This window comes from Triturus cristatus, chromosome 5_1 (assembly GCF_964204655.1).
Source record: "Triturus cristatus chromosome 5_1, aTriCri1.1, whole genome shotgun sequence".
Classification (NCBI taxonomy): Eukaryota; Metazoa; Chordata; class Amphibia; order Caudata; family Salamandridae; genus Triturus; species Triturus cristatus.
In genome coordinates, this window is record NC_140587.1 from 1,019,062,291 (window position 1) to 1,019,088,914 (window position 26,624).

At 48.8% G+C, this 26,624-nt stretch overlaps 1 protein-coding gene across 2 annotated transcripts in view; it reads right to left on the bottom strand.

Annotated features, from left to right (window-relative positions):
- TRIO (trio Rho guanine nucleotide exchange factor) overlaps nt 1-26,624 on the bottom strand; it is a 4,621,980-nt gene that overhangs the window by 843,406 nt on the left and 3,751,950 nt on the right. For both annotated transcript variants that reach the window (XM_085606120.1, XM_085606121.1), the window contains exon 46: nt 17,860-18,051. In XM_085606120.1, coding sequence (XP_085462246.1) covers nt 17,860-18,051 — 192 coding nt within the window. The remainder of the gene's footprint in view (nt 1-17,859; nt 18,052-26,624) is intronic.

Consider the following 26,624-nt stretch of genomic DNA (forward strand, 5'->3'; position numbering starts at 1 on the left):
ACAATATGAGACAGTGATACTCAATAAATAAATCTTTACACAAAGGCCATCAATAAACACGACTGTGCATAGTAATGAATCTCAATACTATATTTTATGCAAGATTGGCCGTAGAAGAAAAAAGGTCTACGCGTTTCGAATCCCTTTGTAGACAGGGATTCTCATCAGGACCAACACTTGGCTGCAAACAAAGCAGAGAAGAAAAAATTTACTAAGCTGACCCACTTTGTAGGCGTAAGACTGCTGTGTGAAAAGAGTTCTTACCTTAATCTAAGGAGGGGGGAACTCAACCCAAGTCCTAAAACAAGCAAAATCGACAAATTGTTACCTCTTTCAGTTTTAACAACTAATCAAGACCACCACCTTAAAAACGCTGTCAACAACCACACAAAAACGACACAAACACGAAACCTAGTTTTTCTTACTAGTGAGGCTTTAGAGTGTGTAGAAGGGTGTCGAGTCAACTAAAGGCACTTCTTTCCGGCGTTTAGGAATCAACGAACATTAGAAGAGTCACGAGTATTACGAGTGTTACAGGTGCTCTGGACGATCTGTAAACATAGAGGAGTAGCCTATCACAAAATGCTTCGGTGATGCAAAATTTTTCTTGAGCTTTTACGGGAGTGTGTGGGCGCTTACCTCCAAAGGAGAGAGTAGGAGGAGTTAATCTGCTCACACGGTCGTCTGCTCTCCGGAGCAAGGACTAGCGAGGCATGAACTAAGCCGGCCGTCAGGGGAAGTTTTCCGCAAGTGACGAATCTGGGGAATACAAAATGCGGCGTCAGGTGATGTGCGCCTGAGAGTCGAACAGAGTTAGTGGAGTCTGTTGAAAAGCGGGAGCTATTACCTCGAGAAACGGCAATGTCCGTGTTTCTTTGCCTCAGTTGTTTGTCACCCAGTAGGTACGAGCTATCCAATTGGAGCCACTTTTTAAACACGCGCGGGAATCGCGGCTGAGGGATTTCTGGGATTTGTAGTTCAGCTAGAATGTGTAAAGAATCTATTATCTGGGGATGTTCCCAAGATGGGAAAAGAACAAAGCGAAGGAATTTGTGGAATGATGGAAATGAAATACAATAAATACAGATGGAATAACACCCTTGGGGGATCAAAGCCGTAATTTCGAATGATTGGTGCGTTAGTGCTGATAAACTCCAATGCACATGTAAGTTGAAGTTTGCTCCAGGGATATTTAACCAATAGTGTAAATGAAGACAAAGCTTATTCAATCACTGTGTAGACGACGATCATAAATTGTATATCTCAGAAAGTTCATTTAGTCCATCTACCGACGTATTAAATTTGATGATAAGCATAGCCTCTCTCTGGAGTAGTTTAGTATCCAGGTCGCCACCTCTCTGGTCTTGTTCCACTCTGGAAATCACTGACCATTTGAGATCCTTTTCTGTATGTTTTTTCAACAGCCAATGATTCACCAATGGGGCATTTGGGACATTTTTACGAATCCGGGATTTATGTTGCTGGATTCGATACCTTACCTCCTGGTTTGTCTTGCCAATGTAGAGTTTATTGCACGGGCAGCAAATGCCATATACTACAAACTTTGATTTACAATTCGAAAAGCTCTCATGTTTCCAATATATCCCATTGTGGGCAAATAAATTTCCTTCAATGGTAGAGTCACAGTATACACATGTCCCACACCTGTGGTGTCCCTGTATGGGCGGTAGGCACAACATATTTCTTATGTCAGCACCTTTTGTTTTGGGTAGCGCTGCTCGCACTATCTGGTTTGCGATGTTTTTATCTTTCCTGAATGCAAACAACGGGATCTCGTTTAATGTTTTGTCCAAGTTCTTTATCAGGTGCCAATTTTGGTTGATGATTTTCTTAAACCAATTGGATGTTGGGCTGAATGTAGAGACGCAAACAATTCTCTCCGTTTTTGATTTTTCACGTCTTTCCAGTAGCGTTTCTCGTGGTGTCCACCATGCTCTTTTAATGGCTCTTTTCAAGAGTTTTTTTGGGTATCCTCTAGCCAGTAGGTTAGCCTTAAGCTTCTCTGCATGAAGAAAGTATTCATCTCTAAATGAGCAATTTCTGCGGATTCGCAGGAATTGCCCATAGGGCAAATTCTCTCTTAAGCTGCGTGGGTGGTTGCTTGAGTAGTGCAGCGCTCGATTTCGGTCAGTTTCTTTCTTGTATAATGTAGTCATTAGGCGTCCGTCTGCAGGGTATACCTCGACGTCCAAGAAAGGCATTTTAGATTTAGAATAATTCATACTGAATTTTATATCAGGTGTCCTGTTGTTGAGCCAATTGAGGAAGGATTGTAGCTTTTCCTCATCGCCAGACCAAACCATAAAGATGTCGTCGATGTATCGGACCCAGCTGCTGATACAGTCAGAAAATGGGTTGTTATTATGGACAAATTTATCCTCATATTTGGACATATAGAGGACCGCTAGCTCAGGGGCAAAGGGACAGCCCATAGCCACGCCTTTAATTTGATAATAGAAGTCCTCTTTGAAGCAAAAATAGTTGTTTTTTAAGGCAAACGTAGCTAGCTCCATAATGAATTCAGTCGGGATTTTTTCAGGTTTGGGTCTGCTGTCTAAGAATGTTTTGATCACCGCTAGGCCTTCATCTTGCGGAATCTAAGTATACAGTGATGTTACGTCTAGCGTCACTAAGAACTGTGAGTCTTCTTCAAAGTCCCTTGTCTCTAGTTTGTTTAAAAAATCGGTGGTATCCTTTAGATAAGATTTTACTTCTGACATAAATGGTTTTAAGAAAAAGTCCACAAATTTTGAAATGGGTTCTGTTAATGACTCGCATCCGGAGACTATTGGTCTCCCCGGTGGATGATGTTTTGGGGACCTTAGACGCTGGGGGGCAGAACCTTGATTTTTTCTTTAGTCAACCATGGGAGATGTCAACAAGACGCCAAAATTACAAGAACTAACTGTTTCACCAATCATTAATCTATCAGAGAAAGTCTTAACAGACGCAGAGCTCAGTGTTTTGGAAAAAGGACTATCCTTCGTACCAACAAAAGGGACCAATTTTGTACAACTTAAGACAGAGTTCATTGAGTTCTGCCGCAAAATTCGGCTTAAAACCTTTTTTCTGGGAAACCCCATAGAAGACAGTACAGAAACAACTGGATTAAAGAAAAAATCAAGGTTCTGCCCCCCAGCGTCTAAGGTCCCCAAAGAGGTTATAACTTTTGAAAAAGTGATCCTTTCAGCAATAGCTGAAGTTGAAAAACAAAAAAAGAAATATGTCAAACCTAATATCACCAAGGCTCAAAAAGAAGCTTTACTTGATCTGAAAAACGACTCTTCAATAACAATTAAACAAGCTGACAAGGGAGGATCCATCGTTGTATGGGCAACCGAACGGTACACTACCGAAGTGAATAGACAACTCTCTAACCAATTCTGCTACAGGAAGATAACAAAAGATCCTACATGTGAATTACAGAACAAACTCTTTCACATGCTGCAACAAGGTTTTGACCAAGGATTCTTGGGTAAAAAAAGAATGAGTATCTAAAAAACACCCATCCCCGCACCCCGGTTTTTTATGTACTTCCTAAAGTACACAAAGATCAACATCATCCACCGGGGAGACCAATAGTCTCCGGATGCGAGTCATTAACAGAACCCATTTCAAAATTTGTGGACTTTTTCTTAAAACCATTTATGTCAGAAGTAAAATCTTATCTAAAGGATACCACCGATTTTTTAAACAAACTAGAGACAATGGACTTTGAAGAAGACTCACAGTTCTTAGTGACGCTAGACGTAACATCACTGTATACGGAGATTCCGCAAGATGAAGGCCTAGCGGTGATCAAAACATTCTTAGACAGCAGACCCAAACCTGAAAAAATCCCGACTGAATTCATTATGGAGCTAGCTACGTTTGCCTTAAAAAACAACTATTTTTGCTTCAAAGAGGACTTCTATTATCAAATTAAAGGCTTGGCTATGGGCTGTCCCTTTGCCCCTGAGCTAGCGGTCCTCTATATGTCCAAATATGAGGATAAATTTGTCCATAATAACAACCCATTTTCTGACTGTATCAGCAGCTGGGTCCGATACATCGACGACGTCTTTATGGTTTGGTCTGGCGATGAGGAAAAGCTACAATCCTTCCTCAATTGGCTCAACAACAGGACACCTGATATAAAATTCAGTATGAATTATTCTAAATCTAAAATGCCTTTCTTGCACGTCGAGGTATACCCTGCAGACGGACGCCTAATGACTACATTATACAAGAAAGAAACTGACCGAAATCGAGCGCTGCACTACTCAAGCAACCACCCACGCAGCTTAAGAGAGAATTTGCCCTATGGGCAATTCCTGCGAATCCGCAGAAATTGCTCATTTAGAGATGAATACTTTCTTCATGCAGAGAAGCTTAAGGCTAACCTACTGGCTAGAGGATACCCAAAAAAACTCTTGAAAAGAGCCATTAAAAGAGCATGGTGGACACCACGAGAAACGCTACTGGAAAGACGTGAAAAATCAAAAACGGAGAGAATTGTTTGCGTCTCTACATTCAGCCCAACATCCAATTGGTTTAAGAAAATCATCAACCAAAATTGGCACCTGATAAAGAACTTGGACAAAACATTAAACGAGATCCCGTTGTTTGCATTCAGGAAAGATAAAAACATCGCAAACCAGATAGTGCGAGCAGCGCTACCCAAAACAAAAGGTGCTGACATAAGAAATATGTTGTGCCTACCGCCCATACAGGGACACCACAGGTGTGGGACATGTGTATGCTGTGACTCTACCATTGAAGGAAATTTATTTGCCCACAATGGGATATATTGGAAACATGATAGCTTTTCGAATTGTAAATCAAAGTTTGTAGTATATGGCATTTGCTGCCCGTGCAATAAACTCTACATTGGCAAGACAAACCAGGAGGTAAGGTATCGAATCCAGCAACATAAATCCCGGATTCGTAAAAATGTCCCAAATGCCCCATTGGTGAATCATTGGCTGTTGAAAAAACATACAGAAAAGGATCTCAAATGGTCAGTGATTTCCAGAGTGGAACAAGACCAGAGAGGTGGCGACCTGGATACTAAACTACTCCAGAGAGAGGCTATGCTTATCATCAAATTTAATACGTCGGTAGATGGACTAAATGAACTTTCTGAGATATACAATTTATGATCGTCGTCTACACAGTGATTGAATAAGCTTTGTCTTCATTTACACTATTGGTTAAATATCCCTGGAGCAAACTTCAACTTACATGTGCATTGGAGTTTATCAGCACTAACGCACCAATGATTCGAAATTACGGCTTTGATCCCCCAAGGGTGTTATTCCATCTGTATTTATTGTATTTCATTTCCATCATTCCACAAATTCCTTCGCTTTGTTCTTTTCCCATCTTGGGAACATCCCCAAATAATAGATTCTTTACACATTCTAGCTGAACTACAAATCCCAGAAATCCCTCAGCCGCGATTCCCGCGCGTGTTTAAAAAGTGGCTCCAATTGGATAGCTCGTACCTACTGGGTGACAAACAACTGAGGCAAAGAAACACGGACATTGCTGTTTCTCGAGGTAATAGCTCCCGCTTTTCAACAGACTCCACTAACTCTGTTCGACTCTCAGGCGCACATCACCTGACGCCGCATTTTGTATTCCCCAGATTCGTCACTTGCGGAAAACTTCCCCAGACGGCCGGCTTAGTTCATGCCTCGCTAGTCCTTGCTCCGGAGAGCAGACGACCGTGTGAGCAAATTAACTCCTCCTACTCTCTCCTTTGGAGGTAAGCGCCCACACACTCCCGTAAAAGCTCAAGAAAAATGTTGCATCACCGAAGCATTTTGTGATAGGCTGCTCCTCTATGTTTACAGATCGTCCAGAGCACCTGTAACACTCGTAATACTCGTGACTCTTCTAATGTTCGTTGATTCCTAAACGCCGGAAAGAAGTGCCTTTAGTTGACTCGACACCCTTTTACACACTCTAAAGCCTCACTAGTAAGAAAAACTAGGTTTCGTGTTTGTGTCGTTTTTGTGTGGTTGTTGACAGCGTTTTTAAGGTGGTGGTCTTGATTAGTTGTTAAAACTGAAAGAGGTAACAATTTGTCGATTTTGCTTGTTTTAGGACTTGGGTTGAGTTCCCCCCTCCTTAGATTAAGGTAAGAACTATTTTCACACAGCAGTCTTACGCCTACAAAGTGGGTCAGCTTAGTAAATTTTTTCTTCTCTGCTTTGTTTGCAGCCAAGTGTTGGTCCTGATGAGAATCCCTGTCTACAAAGGGATTCGAATCGCGTAGACCTTTTTTCTTCTACGGCCAATCTTGCGTAAAATATAGTATTGAGATTCATTACTATGCACAGTCGTGTTTATTGATGGCCTTTGTGTAAAGATTTATTTATTGAGTATCACTGTCTCATATTGTACGTTGTTGACTGAGGATGTATGAGTAGTATGAATGTTGTTCTCATGGGTGAGTGTACTAATGATTATAGTGGTGTCCAATTTTGCAAATGTTTATATCGTTTAGTTAAGTGTATCTATGTTTTTGTAATGAATATGTATCGTCAATTGAAAATGTTTCCAAATGTGAACTGAAAATATTTACAGGATTAAATCCAACGGAACAATTGTGTGCCACCTTCAGCCGTCCTGGTTTATTAAACTTTGCATTCATCAATTTACGATTTAATTCCTAACATTTTGACCAAAATAGCCCAACCCACAAAGTGCGGTGTTGCAAAAAACCAAGACTGGCTAAGGTGTTATGCATGACACAAGGTTTACTGATGGTTGTGAGACCAATGAGACTGCGTGAGAGTCCTGCATCCCAGAGGAGTAACTTGATATGTAAATATATTCCGGGGGAGCCCGTCTCTTCTATTTTTGCCTGCCTGCTATCAAAGAGACTGCATCCTCCAACATGCCCTGCGGCTCCACAGCCGACGCCAGACCCGTTTTCGCGCTAGGAGGTGCTTAAAAACCACCACAGGGCTCCCGTGGGAGCCCGTCTCGTTTGCTTTGTCCTGCCTGCCTGCTATCAAGGGGACTCCTTCCCCCAACGTGCCCTGCAGCCCCGCGGCCGACACCAGACCCTTTTTTGTGCCAGGAGGCACTTAAAAACCACCACAGGGCTTGCGCGGGATGTGCAAGGGCGTGCCTGGGCGAAGTCGGAAGAGGCCAGGTCTCTTGGATAATGTTTTCTGGATTTCTGTGGTCAGGCCTGGGCTTCCCTAACACACGGTTCAGAAATAAGGTATTTGCGTGACTCTTTTTAATTGTGGTGTGTGACTGTGTTTCCCTTAGTATTATTCTTAGCCCTATAATCCCCAGAAGTGCTTCCTGTTCTCTATATATTGAAGATGAAGTGTCCCGTCCCTGGCAGACCAAGGCAGGGTAGCCCCAAAGGTTTTGGTCTTTGGTTTGAGGACTTGGACTTCGCTAAAGGAGGCCGCGGCAGATTTTGAGCTTGAAAAAGGCATGAACATCAAACAACGACCATAACGAAGCAGACGGTGAGACCTTAATCTACCAATCCCCCCCCCCGTGACTGTCCAGCCAAGGATTGGTGTGCTCTCTCTGTTGCCTATTTTGCCTTGGCCTACTGCCTTGGCTGTAAGGAATTTCTGCAATTGGCAGCTGCGAGCTGTAAGCCACCAGAACTGGTCTCCCCTCCCTTATTTCCTCCAAACTTTTCCTGTTGTTCCCTGAAGTGTAGCTAATTTATGTTGAATTTGCCTTGAATACTCCTATTGAGATCACAGTGATTATTGAGTGGAATCAGTGATAATTAGTCTTTTTAACTTGTTCCTAATATTTTTCTATCATGTGATTGTATTTTAGCTTTTTGAACTTTGTATAATTTTATCCTGCAGTAGGCACCTTGACCTTGACCTTACTCCCAAACCTTTAGCACTAGCACTTTAGACCTTGCACTTTATAAATTCTACTAATTTACTAGTGAATTTTTTGCCAGGAAAAGCACCCCATTACTGTTGTTTTGTTTCTAGGTGTTGTGGGGACGGTGGGCAATCGACCCCTGTTCTTGATCTACCCATTTGGTTCTACCCTGTGTCTTAGAACTGCCAAGTCTAGAATAAATAATGGGTAAAAGGAAGGCCAAGGGACAGCCACTGGGTTCTAATAGGCCATCAAATGTGGTTTGCTAAGAGACAATGGATAGGATTGAGACTATCTTGGCAGAATGCCAGGATATAGTCAATTCTGATCCACCAAGTCCTTCTCCCTCTTGTGGCAGCCCCATCGGCATTGATAACGCCCTTGGTTTAATGACTGCCATTTCACCCCATCCGCCCCCAGCAAAGAAAATAGCTAAACAGATCCCTCTGATGTTTAAAAAGCCAGACAAAAGACAAAGTAAAGCCTTAGATGCTGGACCCTTTGGATCGACGACTGCTACCTCACCTGAACCTCCACCAGCAAAAAAGACCGCTAAACAAACCCCACCGATATCCAGAAAGCATAACAACAGGCATAGCAAGGCCTTAGATACTGACTTGCCCGGAGTGGGGTAAAGTGTAACTGTTACTCAACCTGGTGTTGATCCTCGAAGAGTGCATAGTATAACATCTACTGTCGATATTGAGTGTCACAATAGATTTGAAGCCCTCAAAGTAGAGGAAGAAAGGGTGGGGGAGGAGGAGGGTGGCGTTGATCCTATAGGTACTTTAGAGACAACTAAAACCACTATTGGTGTGATCCAGTCACTAAAAGACCAGATTGAATCCTTGAGAGCTGAGGTATCCTCCCTCAAGCAAAAGGTTGCCACTTTGCTGGAAAGGGTTGACGGTGGGCTTCTGGTGGCCTCAGAAACCAAGTCACCATCAACACTGAAGGTTCCCTTTTTTGCTAAGGAATAGCAGATTTTAATGCAAAGAACGACCCATCGGGAGATGGTTTGTTTTTACACAGTCCGATCTTGCTTGGCACCCACAAAACCAATAAAGAGCTCGTCATACACCCGGAATTGTTTTGTGCAATCCAGATAGAACGAAAGCAAACATTTTGATTACAGGCGGTGGAGCGCCTCTTCCTCTTTAGAAGGATGCAGAGGCAGAAAGAAGGTAGGCAAAGTGATGGCCTGACCAATATGGAAAGAGGTAACCACTTTGGGAAGGAAAGAAGGCCTAGTGCGGGGACAACTTTGTCCGGATGAACAGCCAGGAAAGGAGGCTTAGAAGAAAGGGCTTGGAGCTCACTCACCCTGTGAGCAGAGATGATGGCAAGCAGAAAGGCAGTTTTAATGGTCAGGAGTCTAAGAGGACAGTTATGCAGTGGCTCAAAAGGCGCGCACATCAAATAAGTAAGAACAAGGTTCAAGTCCCACTGGGGCATCACAAAAGGAGTTGGAGGGAACAAGTGAGTAATGCCCGTAAGGAAGCGATTTACAATAGGGGACTTGAAAAGAGAGGGCTGGTCAGGCAGCCGAAGGAAGCCCAAAATGGCTGAAAGATAGCCTTTGACAGTGCCCAGAACAGAGCCCTGCTGGGCCAAAGAAAGAATGAAGAGGAGAACCTTTAAATGTGGAGCAGAAAGGGAATCCACAGCCTTTGCTGCGCACCATGCCACAAACTTGTTCCATCTACAGGCGCATACCATTTTGGTGAAGGGATGCCTAGCTACCAAGATAACAATACAGACTTCGGGAGGAAGGTCAAAAGCTGTCTCTGTCGCCGTTCAATCTCCACGCAAGGAGGCTGGACAGGTTCGGGTGAAGGACCATCCCCTGCTACTGTGACAGAAGATCCTCCTGAAGAGGCAGTCTGATCGGAGGATCTATGGCCATGTGTTAGAGCTCAGGATACCAGACTCTTTGTGCCCAATCCGGAGCCTCAAGAATGACTTGGGCCCGGTCGTGCTTGATCTTCTTCAGCACTCTGGGCAGAAGGGGTATAGACGGAAAGGATTATAGAAGACCGTAACACCACTCGCGACGAAAAGCATCGCCTAGCGAGTGCTGCCTTGGAAAATCCAACATGCAGAACTGCTCACATTGCGCGTTCTCTTTAGTAGCGAATAGATCTAACCAAGGCTCTCCCCACTGCTAAAAGAGACCTTGCACCACCTCCGAGTGAAGACGCCATATGCGATCCATCATGCACCTGCGGCTGAGCGCGTCCGCTGTGGCGTTCAGAGAACCTGCCAGGTGTTGAACCACCAGAGATATGCCCTGATGTTCCAGCCATGTCCAGTGGCTCTCCGCCTCTTGACATAGGGTCCACGACCCCACCCCACCCTGTTTCTTGCAGTAACACATGGCAGTGGTGTTGTCTGTGAACACCTGCTCTACTTTTCCCCTGACAGAGGGAAGAAATGCCTTTAGTGGAAGACGAATCGCCCAAAGCTCCAGAAGGTTGATAAGGAGTCCGAACTCCGCCGGAGAATAGAAGCCTCTGATCTCCACTTCTCCCATGTAGCCGCCCCACCCCAGCAGTGATGCATCTGTCACCACTGTGAACTCCGCTTGGGGAATAGAGAGAGATCTGTCGTTGACACAATCCCAGTTCGTTAACCACCACTGCAATTGGTGTGCAGTGCCCTCCGAGATCTGGACGCAATCGGAAAGATTCCCCTGATGCTGTGCCCACTGGAATTTCAGGTCCCACAGCAGAGCCTGCATATGCTACATGGCATGGTCCACCAGCAGGATGCAGGAGGCCAAAAGTCCCAGTAGCCTCAGGATCATTCTGACCGAAACCCGGGATAGAGGCTGAAAGATCTGAATCAAAGCCTGACTATCCTGGACTTGCTGCTCGGGAGCATAAGCCAGAAACTGTGTTGTGTCCTGAACCGCTTCGATGAAAAGAAGCTTCTAAGAGGGAATCAGGCGAGACTTTGTCACATTGATGGTGAACCCCAGCTAATGCAAGAGGTTGGCCGTAGTCTGGAGGTGGGAGACGACAGTCTGGGGGCGAGCCCGCCTTTAACAGCCAGTCGAGGAGATAGTGGAAGACTGGAACCCCTGATCTGCGCAGATGAGCTGTGACCACCGCCATCACTTCCGTGAACACCTGAGGGGCGCTGATAAGACCGAAGAGGAGCACGGTAAACTTAAAGTGCACGTGGCCTACCGTAGGCAACGCCGATTGGCCGGCAGGACCGGGATGTGAAAATAAGCGTTCTGCAAGTCCAACACTACCCTCCAGTCGCCAGGGTCGAGAGAAGACAGGACTTGAGCCAGGATCAACATTTTGAACTTCTCCTTCCAGAGGAAGTGGGTGACGTTCCAGAGATCCAAGATAGGATGCAAGCCCTTGTCCTTCTTGGGCACCCAGCGGGGGCAGGAACTCGTTCAATGGCTCCCTTGGCCAAGAGAGCCAAAACTTCCTGTTGGAGAAGGGCCAGATGATCCTCCGACACACGATGGTGCTGAGGTGGCATGGATGGAGGGGTAGTCTTGAAGGGGAGGGAGTAGCTCCTTCGGACTATTTGCAAAACCCACCTGTCTGACGTGATGGTGCGCCAGTGGGGGAAATGATGGCGAATCCTGCCACCCACTGGCAATTAGTGGCCCTGAAAGGTCAGACTAGGAGGGTTTGGAGGCTGCTGCAGAGGAGGCGGTGGTGGACTGGCCTGCTCGCTGGCCCCCAGACCCCCGGCAGTGGGTCCCACGTCCCCGGCCGTGCAGGGGCTGAACAGCTTGCGCTGGCCTGTGGCTCTGGGCGGAACGTGGTGGGGCACCCCTTCCGTAGCCATGAAAGGGCAAAAAGCAGACTGCGCACAGCGGGTGGTGGAGAGGCCCATGGACTTCGCCGCAGCCATGAGTCCTTGAAGCGCTCTAGCGTGTTGTCTGCTTTGTCGCGAGCAGGCGACGGCCATCAACGGGCATGTCCATAAGGGTAGCTTGGACATCCCCTGAAAAACCAGTTGACCTCGTCCAGGCGTAGCTTCGAAGGGCAACCAACGTTGAAATCGTCCTGCCTAGCGAGTTAGCTGTATCCAGTCTACATCTTATGGTAAACTTGGCTGCGTCTCTACCCTCAGCGACTGGACGGGAGAGAACAGCCCAGGCCTCCTCCAGGCACTGTGGCAGCACCTGCACTACTGTATCCCACACAGAATGGGTGTAACGACCCAACAGACATGCGGTGTTCAGTCCCAAGCAGGAGGAAGAAAACATCTTCTTTCGAAGATGATCCAGCTTTTTGGATTCCCTGTCCTGTGGAGCGGCAGGGAATGCACCCTTGGAGGTGGAGGCTTGGACCACCAAACTCTCAGGGGTGGGGTGTTGGGAGAGGAAAGTGGGGTCACCCGGGGCCGGGCGGTGGCATTGTGCAATCATCCTGTCCACAGAAGCACCTGTGTTGGGCCTGGACAAGGTGCCCAAAAGAATGTCCGTCAGGGCTTCATTAAACGGCAGCAGGGGCTCCGAAGAGCTTGCTGCCGGCTAAAGCACCTCTGTCAGAAGGTTAGTCCTGACTGCCACCATAGGTAGCTCAAGGTGGAGAGCCTCGGCCACCCTACGCAGCACCACTGCGTACGATGCTCCCTCCTCCGTAGCCCCGGTAGGAGGAGACATGCTAGGGTCTGGTGAAGTATCCAGACATCTGGCTTTCTCCCGTTCCTCTCTCCAGTCCGGTTCATAACCTAACTGGTCAGTTAAAGGGTCCCCAGACCCCTTCCAGTCCTCCTCACCCTCCTCTGGCTGCCAATCTGGTCTCAAAGAGCCAGGGTAGAAGAGGGGCACAAAAGTACCCATCGCCGCCGGATCGGGCGTCAGTCGACGATGGCCTGGCTCCCAGTCTACCTCGAGGTGGAGGCCAGGGTCGATGTCGGCTGGGGACACAGCAGATGCCGGCTTCGGACGTGGTACCAGTGGAATCGGCACCGGAGGAGGTGTAACAAGGTTGACAGGTGCCGATTCAGATCCAGGGCTCGATCCAAGGGGACCCTGCAGTGCCGAGGCCGAAGCGGCCTGTGTCGAAGGCCCAGGGCCCCCGGCCGGGTCCACGGGGTTGGAAGGCGCGCCAGGAGAGTAGGGCTGCCCAAAGTTGGCGTGCATCGCTTCGTAAAACTGACGAAGCTGGGCAGGGGTCGCTGTAGGTCCCACTGACGAAGCTGGGCAGGGGTCGCTGCAGGTCTCAGGAAGGGGGGGGGAACCCGGAGCCGACCATTCTGCCTCCACACGCGGCCTCGAGAAGCTTTTGGGACCACTCCCGCAAAGACTTCGGATTCATGGTCTGGCAGTCAGAACACGACTTGGGGTTGTGGTCGTGCTCCAGGCAGAAGAGGCATATGCAGTGCGGATCCGTCACCGACATCAGTCGGCTATAGGAAACGCAAGCCTTGAAGCCAGGCATCCCTCATGCTCCACGAGTCGTACTCAAAAAACTGTCGATAAAAGTTGAGAAAAAAGTAAGTAAAAAAGTGACTGGGGGTACCGCTCTCTCTGGATCTCCACTTGCTGGCGCGGAAAAAGAAAAAACTGATGTCAGCTCATGATGGCGGCATCTATGTAGCTACCGCGACGTTATCCTGGTGACCACGACGCTGACAACGAACGTGGAGTCAACCAACGCCACCTTCCGACGCACAAGGGTACTGCTGACAAAAAACCTTCCGCATCCAGTGTGACGCCTGGGGATAATTCTAAGGTAAGGAATCTATAACTAACTGTTTCTTTCAGATACTGGGAGTACAGGGGGCCCCCATAAGGGCCCCTCAGTACATGGGATCATGCTGCCAGCACCGGAATCGGTATTTGGGTATGATTTCAAGATGTTTGATATCAAACATGATCACTAAAAAATAAGAAATCCTTGGGTCTATTGTAAAAATCAGAAAGTGTGACAAACCACTACTAGATAGTTGGTGAACAAAAAAATAATAATAAACAATACAGAACCAATGACTATGCACCACAGAACTAACTGAGGGCACTTCCCTTTTCAGGACGAAATCCCTCACTCACCAGAGGTGACATGCTTCATCATATGGGATGTGAGAAGTTGGCCTGATGTATGATGTCACTAGTTCTAGTGTACACCTTATATCAGCCCAAACAACCCTTATGGTGATTGGTTGTAAAGTCAACCTTATAGACCAGCTATCCTAGTGGTAGCATGGACAAGAGCAGTCTTAGGCTAAACTCTGTATGGCATGTGAAGCCAGCTGTCATACCATTTGTAATCCCTTGAATACCAAATGAAAGGACACCACAACAGATTTATATATAAAATAAAGTGTATTTATTCTAGTCAAACCCTCAGCACTCTTTATGAGATTCGAGGTAAGTACAACACAGTCTTATTTAAGCATACATTAAGTCACACAGGTAAGTAATACAGTTAGGCCCTAGGGGCCACGCAAACCATATACTAAGTAAGTGGTATAAGGACCACTGTCACAGAAATAGGATAGGCCTAGGCCTAGGGAATCGCTGGGGCTACACTATACTACCCAAGGTTAGTAAGTGGGAGGCCCACGGGATTCAGGTGGAGAGTGGAAACACTCACGCGTAATGCGTATAATCGAGGAAAACAGTACAGTTTAGAAATAATAGGATTTAGGACACTTCTGGAGTAGCTAGGAAGTCGAGACTTGAAACCTAGACACTAGGATAGTCAATACCCTACTGAGCACCGGAGTTCCCAAGTTACCTAGCCCACGGGCTGCGGGTGCATAGGTGTGAACTTGCGTCGGGTTTCGTCGTCGACTCCTATGGATGCCTGAAGGAAAGATGCTGACAGGCAGTCATTGAAGAGTGTCCGGTGGATCCCAAGGCTGGGATCAAGAAGGAAGGATACCTGCAAGCAGAAGGGACAGAGTCTGGGTCACTAGCCAGTGACCACGTGGAACCAGGAAGGAACCAGGCGATGTCGGGAGATTGCAGGTGAAGCTTGTCGCAGCAGCCACGGGTGCCAGGAGACGTCGAGGACAACCAGGACCAGGAGGCGAGCTGTCCCACGAAGGCTCTTGCTGTCGGCGGCGTCGAAGTTGGACTAGGACTCACCAAGCCTTGGCAAGCGGAACCCACGCAGAATGGAGGACTTGCTTCTGGTGCAGACCAGGAAGGTCTGGGGTGCTTCTCTTGCACAGAGGAGCAGGAGCCAGTCTGGAGGAGCCAAACCAGCAGTGGAAAGTTGAAGGTGTGTCGTCACAGAGGTTACTAGCCAACGGGCAAGTAACCGGACAGACGCGGCAAGCAGGAAAATGCAGAAGGGCCCCACGCAGGACTCGTGGAGTGTGGGGGGCTGATCTTCGGTGCAGATGGTGCTTGGGGCTTCTCAATCCCCGGTGCACAACCTCGAGGGGGCCTCAGAAGCTGCGCTGGAAGATACTCGCCACTTTTCCCAGGTAGCCGGTCCCACGTCTCTCGTCGCCTCCACGGATCTCAGCTCAGCTGTGGATGTGGATCAGGGTCGGAGAAGTCTGGAAGTCAAGGCTCTGGTAAGGCTCTACAGTCGGTCCCTCGTAGAACTTCAGCAAAGCAAAGGGTAAGTCTCTTGATGGTGCCTGTTTGCACAGGGTGGCCACTCCTTGGCCACAAGGGAGATTCTTCAGTCTTCTTCTTTCGTCGAATGTCGAAGGTCCAGAGTTTCTGTTCAAGTTGCAGGTTCAGGATAATCTAATCTCCTAGGGCCCAGCTAACACTCTTATACTAATCTGGGGGGCTGGGTTGCCTGCTATGTCACGCCTTATGGGTGGGACCTGGGAGGGAGATGGTTACACCCCCTTCCCTTTGTCCAGTTTCGCGCCAGGACTGGGGCTGGAGTGCCCCAGCACCGGTTTGAACTGGACTATGCATGGGACACCTTGTGTGCCGCAGGCAGTGTCTAGTTTCTTTCATCCCTCCCTGCCCCAATACACTAAGGCCTGTCTGGGGTGGTGCTAGCACCTCCCAAGGCAGGAAACCTATTGTCCAAGCCTCCCGTGCCGGGATCACTCCCAGCAGCAGGAGGTCAGACTTGTGTCCCGGCAGCAGCATCCATTTTGTGATGCTGGGGCTCTGGTTAACTTTAACCGGGTAAGTAGGTTTCAACATGTCTTCTCCCTCTAGAAGGGAGGGATAATATCCTCATCACCAGAAATGGGATGGGGGTATTATTCCAAAGTGTTAGACACCTTAAACGACATGTTTTGATAAAGCCAAACCATAGTTACCATAACCGTTTAAGATTATAAGGTACTTTAAGAGTATATGGTAGGCTATATCATAGAACAGCTATAAGGACATGGTTCCGAAAGCTGCAGACAGGCTCAGCTCATGCTAGAGCACTATCTCACATGTCACCAAGCACTCTGCCTCCAGGATTGTTAAGGCCAGCCATAGGAGTGGCTGATAGGTACACATGTGTCTATATATAAGGTAGGTATAGGAATACTACACCTAAGCAAGGGGGGGTTACACAACCTTGCCCCAGCTGAGTGATCAGCCAGTTGTGTCATAATGGAAAGCCAGGCCAGGGGTGGCATAATACATGCTGCAGCCCCTGGTAGGCCTAGGGTACTCCTATGCCCTGGGTACCTAGGGTACACTATACAGGGTCTAATAAGGTGGTCCCTACCAATTGGGTTATGCACCTAAAGTACATAGTATTAATTTAGAGAGAGAACAGCAGGGCTGTGGGTCTGATTAGCAGGCCCACAGCCACATCTAAGTCAAAAACCAGTAAAGCAAAAGCAAAAAGTGGGGGTGAACATAGAAAGCAGACCCTACTCTCCTACATGGGATTCTCCTCCCAGAGGAAAAACCTAGTTCCTCTGGGGGCTACAACCCCCTCTCTGAGAGGGAGGAGCTCAGGGGTGTTTTGAATAGCTGGTAGGATGTTCTAAATCCACACATGAGGAGACAGCTGTGTGAATGAGGGCGCAGCGCAAAGAAACAAAAAATGTGAGGATAGTGAGGTTAAAATTAGCTAAAGAGCGTAAAAATGATATTTTATTTGAATACGCCCCTTGCCAGGATTAAAAAACAGTGCACCAGCGGTATGGATTGAGACTACAGCTGATATCAAACATGACCAGGTTTGGTGCAGCCATTATATAGTTAGTCATCGTAATGACTGATGTCCACTATAAGTCTTAAAATGGCTGACCGTACTTACAAAGCCTGGAGAATCGACTCTGGGGTTTCCTGCCCATTTAGGGGCACCCTCACACTTGTAACCAAGCACTCAGGACTGAAGAGTCTGCCATAGGGGTGACTTACAGATTTCAAATGCAGTGGTCTTAGATATAAGAAACTTATACCTGTCCTGAGAGGTGCAAGCACCAACTCACACAGGCTGCAATGGCAGGTCTGTAGCCATAGTTTAAGTGGGCTCCCATGGGTGGCACAATACATGCTGCGAGACCCCTTGTGTACCTAGGCTCTGAGTACCCTAGTACCATATACTAGGGATTTAGCGTACACCAGTAGCCAATAGTGTAGGTACCAAAGGTACTTACCAAGCAAATTCAGGGGAGAAAGCACAGATGCTGGGGTCCTGGTTATCACAAATCCAGCAGCCAAAGTCAAAAACATACTGACAACAGGCAAATAGTGGGGGTGACCATGAAAGCAGATCCCACTTTCCTACACCTATCCAAAAGCACAATGTGTTCAAAGAAATATATCTGCATTTAGTTTTATGTCTGTGTTCAAATGGAGAACCTATCTGCCTGAAAGAGATGGCATGAATTTGATACTAAAGCAGCAAATTATTGGTTTCTTCCTGAAATTTTAAGAAGCGGAATAGCACAGAATTCAGTCATCCACCTGTCAGGAGCATCACAAGCATTCCTCTTACAGTGAGAGTGTAAAGAGTTGAAGGTAAAGTAACATACAGCTTCTGGAAAAACGTACATTTTTGTGCTGCAGTTACATAACAATACATAATGATATTAACGGGCTGATCAGTGCTCAAACATTACCTTGATACTTTTTTTAAATAAAAATCCAGGCATGGAGAAGTCTTTCATCTTGTCAAGGGGCTCACTGAATATAAGCATTTGTTCAAAGAGGAAAACCCGCCTCTCTTTGCTGCGTGGCAAATGTCCTGTATCCTTGTCTGTGACCAAGAAGGTGTCCTGCAGTATAAGTTTGCCCTGAGCTACAATCTTACCCTGAAAGAAATCAAACATGCATTGTGAACTTGCTTGTTGATATATTACTATGTATAACAATAAAGTTGCAATCAATTTATACCTTTACTTAAGTTGAACAAGTTACTTACCTTCGGTAACGATATATGATTAAGAGACATATATTAGTTATGGATTCCTTACCTTAGAATTACCCCCAGGCGTAAGACTGGGTCCGGAGACATTTTCTTCGCAATTCCCGCTTGGGTCGGTAGGTGGTGTCGGTCGACTCCGCATTAGTCGTTGGCGTTGTGGTCGCCGGAATGACGGGGCGGTATCTAATTAGGTGCCACCCCTGCACGATAACGTCAGTTCTTTACAAGACATTCCACCCCAGAAGCGCAGAGCCACGTAAGACACTGACCACTGGAGCATGAAACTAGGGCCCTGAAAGGGAGTCCCTTACTCTAGAAGTCAGTTTGCAGAATGGGGAGGATGGGTGGGGCGGCAAGGAATCCATAACTAATATAGGTCTCTTACAGATATATTGTTACCAAAAGTAAGTAACTTGTTCATCTGAAAGAGAAAATTAGTTATGGATTCCTTACCTTAGAATAGATACCCCAGCAATACCAACCCCGGAGGTGGGTCTGCGAACAAAGTTCGCACCAGGAAGTCCTGAAGAATGGAGCGGCCAAAGAAGCTGTCTCTCAAACTTGGCCATCCAGGCAATAATGTTTAGTGAACGTGTGCAATGAAGCCCATGTGGCTGCCTGGCAGATATGATCAAGAGGGACTCCACATCCCAAAGCAGTAGTGGCTGCCGTTGCCCTGGTGGAATGGGCACGCAACCCTACTGGAGGTTCCTTTTCCGCCAAGGAATAATACATTTTAATGCAAAGAATGACCCATCGAGAGATGGTTCCGTTTTGCATGGCCCGAACTTTCTTGGCACCCACATAGCCAACAAAGAGCTGATCATCCACCAGGAATTGTTTTGTGCGATCTAGATAAAAAGAAGGCGCACATTTTGGTTCCAGACGGTAGAGCGTCTCCTCCTCTTTAGAAGGATGCGGGGGCAGGAAGAAGGTGAGCAAAGTGATGGTCTGTCCTATGTGGAAAGATGTACCACTTTGGGAAGAAAAGAAAGTCCAGATGAACAACAAGGAAAGGAAAGATCCTGAAGCTCACCCACTCTGCGAGCAGAGGTGATGGCAACCAGTAAAGCAGTCTTTAAGGTCAAGAGTCTGAGATGACAATTATGTAGGGGCTTGAAGAGAGCGCACATATTGTAAGTCAGAAAAAGGTTCATGTCCCACTGGGGCATTACGAAAGGAATAGGAGGAAACAAGTGAGTAATGCCGTTAAGGAAACGATTTACCATAGAGGACTTGAAAAGAGAAGGCTGATCAGAAAGGCGAAGAAAGGCCGAAATGGCCGAAAGATAGCCCTTGAGGGTGCCCAGAGCAGAGCCCTGCTGGGCCAAAGAAAGCAGGAAGAGGAGAATCTCAGAAAGGGGGGCAGAAAGAGAATCCACAGCCATTGCTGCGCACCATGCCACATATTTGTTCCATCTACAGGCATATACTGTTTTAGTAGAGGGACGCCTGGCTGCCAAGATAACATTACAGACTTCAGGAGGAAGGTCAAAAGCTGTCAACTGTTGCCGCTCATTCTCCACACAAGGAGGTGGAGGCTGGACAGGTTCGGGTGGAGGACTGTCTGAACACCTGCAACACTCTCCCTTTGAAAGAAGGAAAGAATGCCTTCAGTGCAAGGCGGATCGCCCCCAAAGCACCAGAAGGTTGATTTGGAGCCCGGACTCCGCCAGAGACCAGAGGCCTCTGATCTCCGCCTCTCAAATGTGGCTGCCCCACCCCAGAAGTGATGCACAAGTTACTTACTTGTGTAACGATATATCTGTAAGAGACATTAGTTAGTGATAGATTCCTTACCTTAGAATATCCCCAGGCGTCAGACTGGATCCGGAGAGTTTTCATCTGCAGTACCCCTGCGCGTCGGTAGGCGCCGTCGTGCGGCTCCGCGTACGTCGCTGGCATCGTAGTCGCCGAGATGATGTTGACGGAGCTACTTAGACGCACCCACGCGCGCTGACGTCAGTTCTGTTCGTGACTTTTACGCGCCAGGAATGCAGAGCCATGCCAGAGACCGACTACTGGTGCAATAGAACTAGGGCCCTCAAAGGGATGACCTGAACCCTAGAGAACAGTTCGCAGAACGGGGAGGATGGGTGGGCGGTAAGGAATCTATCACTAACTAATATATCGTTACACAAGTAAGTAACTTGTGCTTCTGAAAGAGACACGTTAGTGATAGATTCCTTATCTTAGAATACATACCCAAGAAATACCAACCCCGGTGGTGGTTCTGTGAAGTGAGATTACACCAGAAAGTCACGGAGAACCGAACGGCCAAAGAAGCCGTCTCTACAGACATGACTGTCAAGGCAATAGTGCTTAGTGAAAGTATACAACGAGGCCCAAGTGGCTGCCTGACAGATGTCTTGCAGGGGGACACCGCGTCCCAATGCTGTAGTAGCTGCTGTCGCCCTGGTAGAATGGGCGCGCAGTCCTACCGGAGGTTCCTTTTTAGCCAGAGAGTAACAGGCTTTAATGCACAAGACAACCCATCGGGAGATAGTCCGCTTGTGCACAGCCCAGCCTTTCTTGGCGCCCAAGTAGCCAACAAAGAGCTGGTCATCCACCCGGAACTGTTGTGTACGGTTGAGATAGAACGAAAGCACATGTTTTCGGTCCAGATGGTGGAACCTCTTCTTTTGAAGGGTGCAGAGGCGGAAAGAAAGTGGGCAGAGTGACAGTTTGCCCGAAATGAAAGGCAGAGACCACTTTTGGTAGAAAGGAGGGACGCGGTCGAAGCACAACATTGTCCGGATGAATCGCCAGGAAAGGAGGTTTACATGAAAGAGCCTGGAGCTCACTCATCCGCCTAGCGGAGGTGATGGCCACCAAGAAGACAGTTTTCAAAGTCAATAACCGCAAAGGACAGTTATGAAGTGGCTCAAAGGGAGCGCACAACAAGTATGTGAGAACCAGGTTCAAGTCCCATTGAGGCATCACAAAAGGAATAGGAGTGAAAAGGTAAGTAATGGCTTTGAAAAATCTATTGACAACCGGGGACTTGAAAAGAGAGGGCTGATCATGCAGCCTAAGAAAGGCTGAAAGAGCAGAAAGGTAGCCCTTGATAGTGCCCAGAGCAGAACCCTGCTGGGCCAAAGAGAGAAGGAATAAAAGGACCTCATTAAGAGGGGCAGAAAGAGGGTCTAGAGCTTTTGCTGTGCACCAAGTCACACATTTTTTCCACCGACAGGCGTATACAGTTTTAGTGGAGGGACGCATGGCTGCCAGAATTAGATTAGAGACTTCAGGAGGCAAGTCAAATAGAATCAGCTTTCACCGCTCAATCTCCACGCAAGGAGGTGGAGGCTGGACAGTTTTGTGTGGAGGACTGTCCCCTGCTGCTGCGACAGAAGATCCTCCTGAAGAGGCAGTCGGATCGGGGGATCCACGCTCATACTGAGTAGCTCGGGATACCAAACTCTTTGAGCCCAGTCCGGTGCCACAAGAATAACTTGGGCCCGGTCACGCCTGATCTTCAGCACTCTGGGCAGCAGTGGTATAGGTGGAAAGGCGTACAACAGACCGGAACTCCACTCGCGAAGAAAAGCGTCGCCGAGCGAGTGCCGCCATGGAAATTTCAACGCGCAGAACTGCCGACATTGCGCGTTCTCTTCGGTGGCGAATAGATCTAACCAAGGTTCTCCCCACTGCCGAAAGAGACCTTGAACCACTTCCGAGTGAAGACGCCATTCGTGATCCAACATGCACCTGCGGCTGAGTTTGTCCGCCTTGGCGTTCAGGGAACCTGCCAGGTGTTGAACTACCAAGGAAATGCCTTGACGTTCCAGCCACTTCCAGAGACATAGAGCCTCCTGACATAGGGTCCACGAAACCACCCTGCCTGTTGCAGTACCACATGGCGGTGGTGTTGTCTGTGAATACCTGCACTACTCTCCCCTTGACAGAGGGAAGGAATGCTTTCAGTGCAAGTAGGATCACCTTGAGCTCCAAAAGGTTGATATGGAGTTTGGACTCCGCCGGAGACCAGAGGCCTCTGATTTCCGCCTCTCCCATGTGGCCACCCCATCCCAGGAGGGACGCGTTGGGAAAGGGAGAGGGATCTGCCGCTGACCCAACGCTGGTCCGTGAGCCACCACTTCAAGTCCTGTGCAGTGCCCTCCGAGCTCTGGACGTAGTCGGACAGACTCCCCTGATGCTGTGCCCACTGGAACTTCAGGTGCCACTGCAGAGCCCGCATATGCTACCTGCCATGATTGATGAGCAGGATGCAGGAGGCTTGGAGGCCCAGCAGCCTCAGGGTCTTCCTGACCGAAACCCAGGACCAGGGCTGAAAGATCGGAATCATAGCCCGAATGTCCAGGACTCACTGTTCGAGAGGATAAACCCAAAACTGCGCCGTATCCAGAACCGCTCCGATGAAAAGGGAATCAGGTGTGACTTCAGCACGTTGATGGAAAACCCCAGCAAATGCAGGAGGTCGGTGTGAGAAGTTGGCCTGATGTATGATGTCACTAGTTCTAGTGTACACCCTATATCAGTCCAAACAACCCTTATGGTGATTGGTTGTAAAGTCAACCTTATAGACCAGCTATCCTAGTGGTAGCATGGACAAGAGCAGTCTTAGGCTAAACTCTGAATGGCATGTGAGGCCAGCTGTGATACCATATATAATCCCTTGAATACCAAATGAAAGGACACCACAACAGATATATATATAAAATAAAGTGTATTTATTCTAGTCAAACCCTCGACACTCATATGAGATTAGAGGTAAGTACAAGACAGTCTTATTCAAGCATACATTAAGTCACACAGGTAAGTAATACAGTTAGGCCCTAGGGGCCACGCAAACCATATACTAAAGAAGTGGTATAAGGACCACTGTCACAGAAATAGGATAGGCCTAGGCCTAGGGAATCGCTGGGGCTACACTACACTAGCAACAGTTAGGCAGTGGGAGGCCCACGGGATTCAGGTGCAGAGTGGAAACACTCACGCGTAATGCGTAAAAGTCGATAGAATTACTAGCAGTTAGAAATTAACAGTTTAAGGACACTTCTGAAGCAGCTAGAGAGTCGAGACTCGGAAACTAGACCCTAGGATAGTCACTACCCTTGTGAGCACCGAAGTACCCAAGTTACCTAGCCCACGGGCTGCGGGTGCATAGGTGTGAACTTGCGTCGGGTTTCGTCGTGGACTTCTATGGATGCCTGAAGGAAAGTTGCTGACAGGCAGTCAGTGAAGAGTGTCCGGTGGATCCCAAGGCTGGGATCAAGAAGAGAGGATACCTGCAAGCAGAAGGGACAGAGTCAAGGTCACTAGCCAGTGACCACGTGAAACCAGGAAGGAACCAGGCGATGTCATGAAGATTGCAGGTGAAAGGTGAAGCTTGTCGCTGCAGCCACGGGTACCAGGAGACGTCGAAGACGACCAGGAGGCGAGACCTGTCCCACGAAGGCTCTTGCTGTCGGCGGCGTCGAAGTCGAACTAGGACTCACCAAGCCTTGGCAAGCGGAACCCACGAAGACGGAGGACTTGCTCTGGTGCAGACCAGGAAGGTCTGGGGTGCTTCTCTTTTACAAGGAAGCGGGAGCCAGTCTGGAGGAGCCAAACCAGCAGTGAAGATTTCAAGGTGTGTCGTCACAAAGGCCGCTAGCCAACGGGCAAGCAACCGGACAGACGCGGCAAGCAGGAAAATGCAGAAGGGCCCCACGCAGGACTCGTGGAGTGTGGGGGGCTGATCTTCGGTGCAGATGGTGCTTGGGGTTGGGGCTTCTCAATCCCCGGTGCACAACTTCGAGGGTGCCTCAGAAGCTGCGCTGGAAGATACTCGCCACTTTTCCCAGGTAGCCGGTCCCACGTCTCTCGTCGCCTCCACGGATCTCAGCTCGGCTGTGGATGTGGATCAGGGTCGGAGAAGTCTGGAAGTCAAGGCTCTGGTCGGGCTCTGCAGTCGGTCCCTCGTAGAACCTCAGCAAAGCAAAGGGTAGTCTCTTGATGGTGCCTGTTTGCACAGGGTAGCCACTCCTTGGCCACAAGGGAGATTCTTCAGTCTTCTTCTTTCGTCGAATGTCGAAGGTCCAGAGTTTCTTCAAGTTGCAGGTTCAGGATAATCTAATCTCCTGGGGCCCAGCTACCACTCTTATACTAATCTGGGGGGCTGGGTTGCCTGCTAGGTCACGCCTTATGGGTGGGACCTGGGAGGGGGGTGGTTACACCCCCTTCCCTTTGTCCAGTTTCGCGCCAGGACTGGGGCTGGAGTGCCCCAGCACCGGTTTGAACTGGACTATGCACGGGACACCTTGTGTGCCACAGGCATGTCTCATTCTTTTCATCCCTCCCTGCCCCAATACACTAAGGCCTGTCTGGGGTGGTGCTCGCACCTCCCAAGGCAGGAAACCTATTGTCCAAGCCTCCCTTGCCGGGATCACTCCCAGCAGCAGGAGGTCAGACTCGTGTCTGTGGCAGCAGCATCCATTTTGTGATGCTGAGGCTTTGGTTAGAGTTAAACAGCAAAGTAGGATTTTAACATGTCTCTCCCTCTAGAAGGGGGGAATAATATCCTCATCACCAGAAACGGTATGGGGGTATTATTCCAAAGTGTTAGACACCTTACACGACATGTTTTGATAAAGCCAAACCATAGTTACCATAACCGTTTAAGATTATAAGGCACTTTAAGAGTATATGGTAGGCTATATCATAGAACAGCTATAAGGACATGGTTCCGAAAGCTGCAGACAGGCTCAGCTCATGCTAGAGCACCATCTCACATGTTACCAAGCACTCTGCCTCCAGGATTGTTAAGGCCTGCCATAGGAGTGGCTGATAGGTACACATGTGTCTATTTTAAGGGTAGATCTAGGTATACTATATCTAAGCAAGGGGTGATTGCACGACCTTGTCCCAGCTGAGTGATCAGCCAGTTGTGTCTGATTGGAAGGCCAGACCAGGGATGGCATAATACATGCTGCAGCCCCTGGGAGGCCTAGGGTACACCTATGCCCTGGGTACCTAGGGTACACTGTACAGGGTCCAATAAGGTGATCCTTACCAATTGGGAATGTACCTAGGGTACATGGAGTCCATTTTAAAGAAAGAGCAGACAGCCTGAGACCCTGAATGGCAGGATCTCAGGCCAACTAAGTCGAAAAACCAGCTAGACACTAGGCAAAAAGTTGGGGGTAACCATAGTCAAATATCCACCTTCCTACAGTCGGCAGTAGTCTGGAGGAGGGAGACGACTGCCTGGGGCGAGCCCGCCTTCAACAGCCAGTCATTGAGATAGGGGAAGACTGAAACCCCGATCTGCGCAGGTGAGCTGCGACCACCGCCATCACCTCCTTAAACACCCGAGGGGCGCTGGTAAGGCCGAAAGTGCTCGTGGCCTACCGTGAACCGTAGGTAACACCGGTTGGCCTGCAGGATGGGGATATGAAAATAAGTATCCTGCAAGTCCAACGCTACCTGCCAGTCTTGCAGACAAGACCTGAGCAAGCGTGAGCATCTTGAACTTCATCTTCCGGAGGAAGCCGTTGAAGTTCCGAAGGTCTAAGATAGGACGCATGCCCTTGTCCTTTTTGGTCAACCAAGAAGTAGTGGGAATAACAACCCCGACCTACTTCTGGCGTTGGAACGCGCTCGATGACCCCCTTGGCCAAGAGGACCGCAACTTCCTGCTGGAGAAGTGCCAAGTGATCCCCCGACATGCGGTGGCACTGAGGTGGCATGCCTGGAGGGGTAGACTCGAAGGGGAGGGAGTAGCCCCTTCGGACAATCTGGAGAACCCACCTGTCCGAAGTGATGGTGCGCCAATGGGGGAGGTGATGGTGAATCCTGCCACCCACTGGCGTCCAGTGGGCCTGAAACACTGGACTAGGAAGGTTTTGAGGTGGTGGTGGCAGGGGTGGCCGTGGATTCACCCGCCCGCTGGCCCCGGGACCCACCACGGCGGGCCCCACGACTGCAGCTGCGCTGAGGTTGCGGTTGCGTTGGCCTGCGGTTCTGGCGCCACAGGGTGTCATGCCGGCATAGCCGGGGTCAAAGGCGGTGGCACGGGGGCAGACCCACCCAACGGGCCCACGGGGCCTGAAGGTGCTCCGGAGGGACCCGATGGGGCGAACAAATGGCCCATGGCCGACAGGAAGACTTGCATTTCATCTGGAGTTGCGTGCGGGCCCGGGAAGGGCGGGTAGGCCGCAGACAACAACGGAGGCTCTATCGGAGCCGCGGGGGAGTGACCGCCCGCCCTCTCTACCGCTTCCCGTGACCAGTGAGGGGTAGACGAAGAGCGACGTCGCTTCTTCGACTTCTTATGGCACCGTGACTTACCAGTCCCCGAATCCGACGAGCGATGGTGTCGGCTTCGCGACCGGTCCCTCGATGGGAGCGGGACTTCGAGCGGCGCGGAACCGATTGTCAGACCTCCAACAACTTTCGGGAATTCTCCCGCAAAGCTTTTGCCGCCATGGTCCGACAATCGGGGCACGCCTTGGG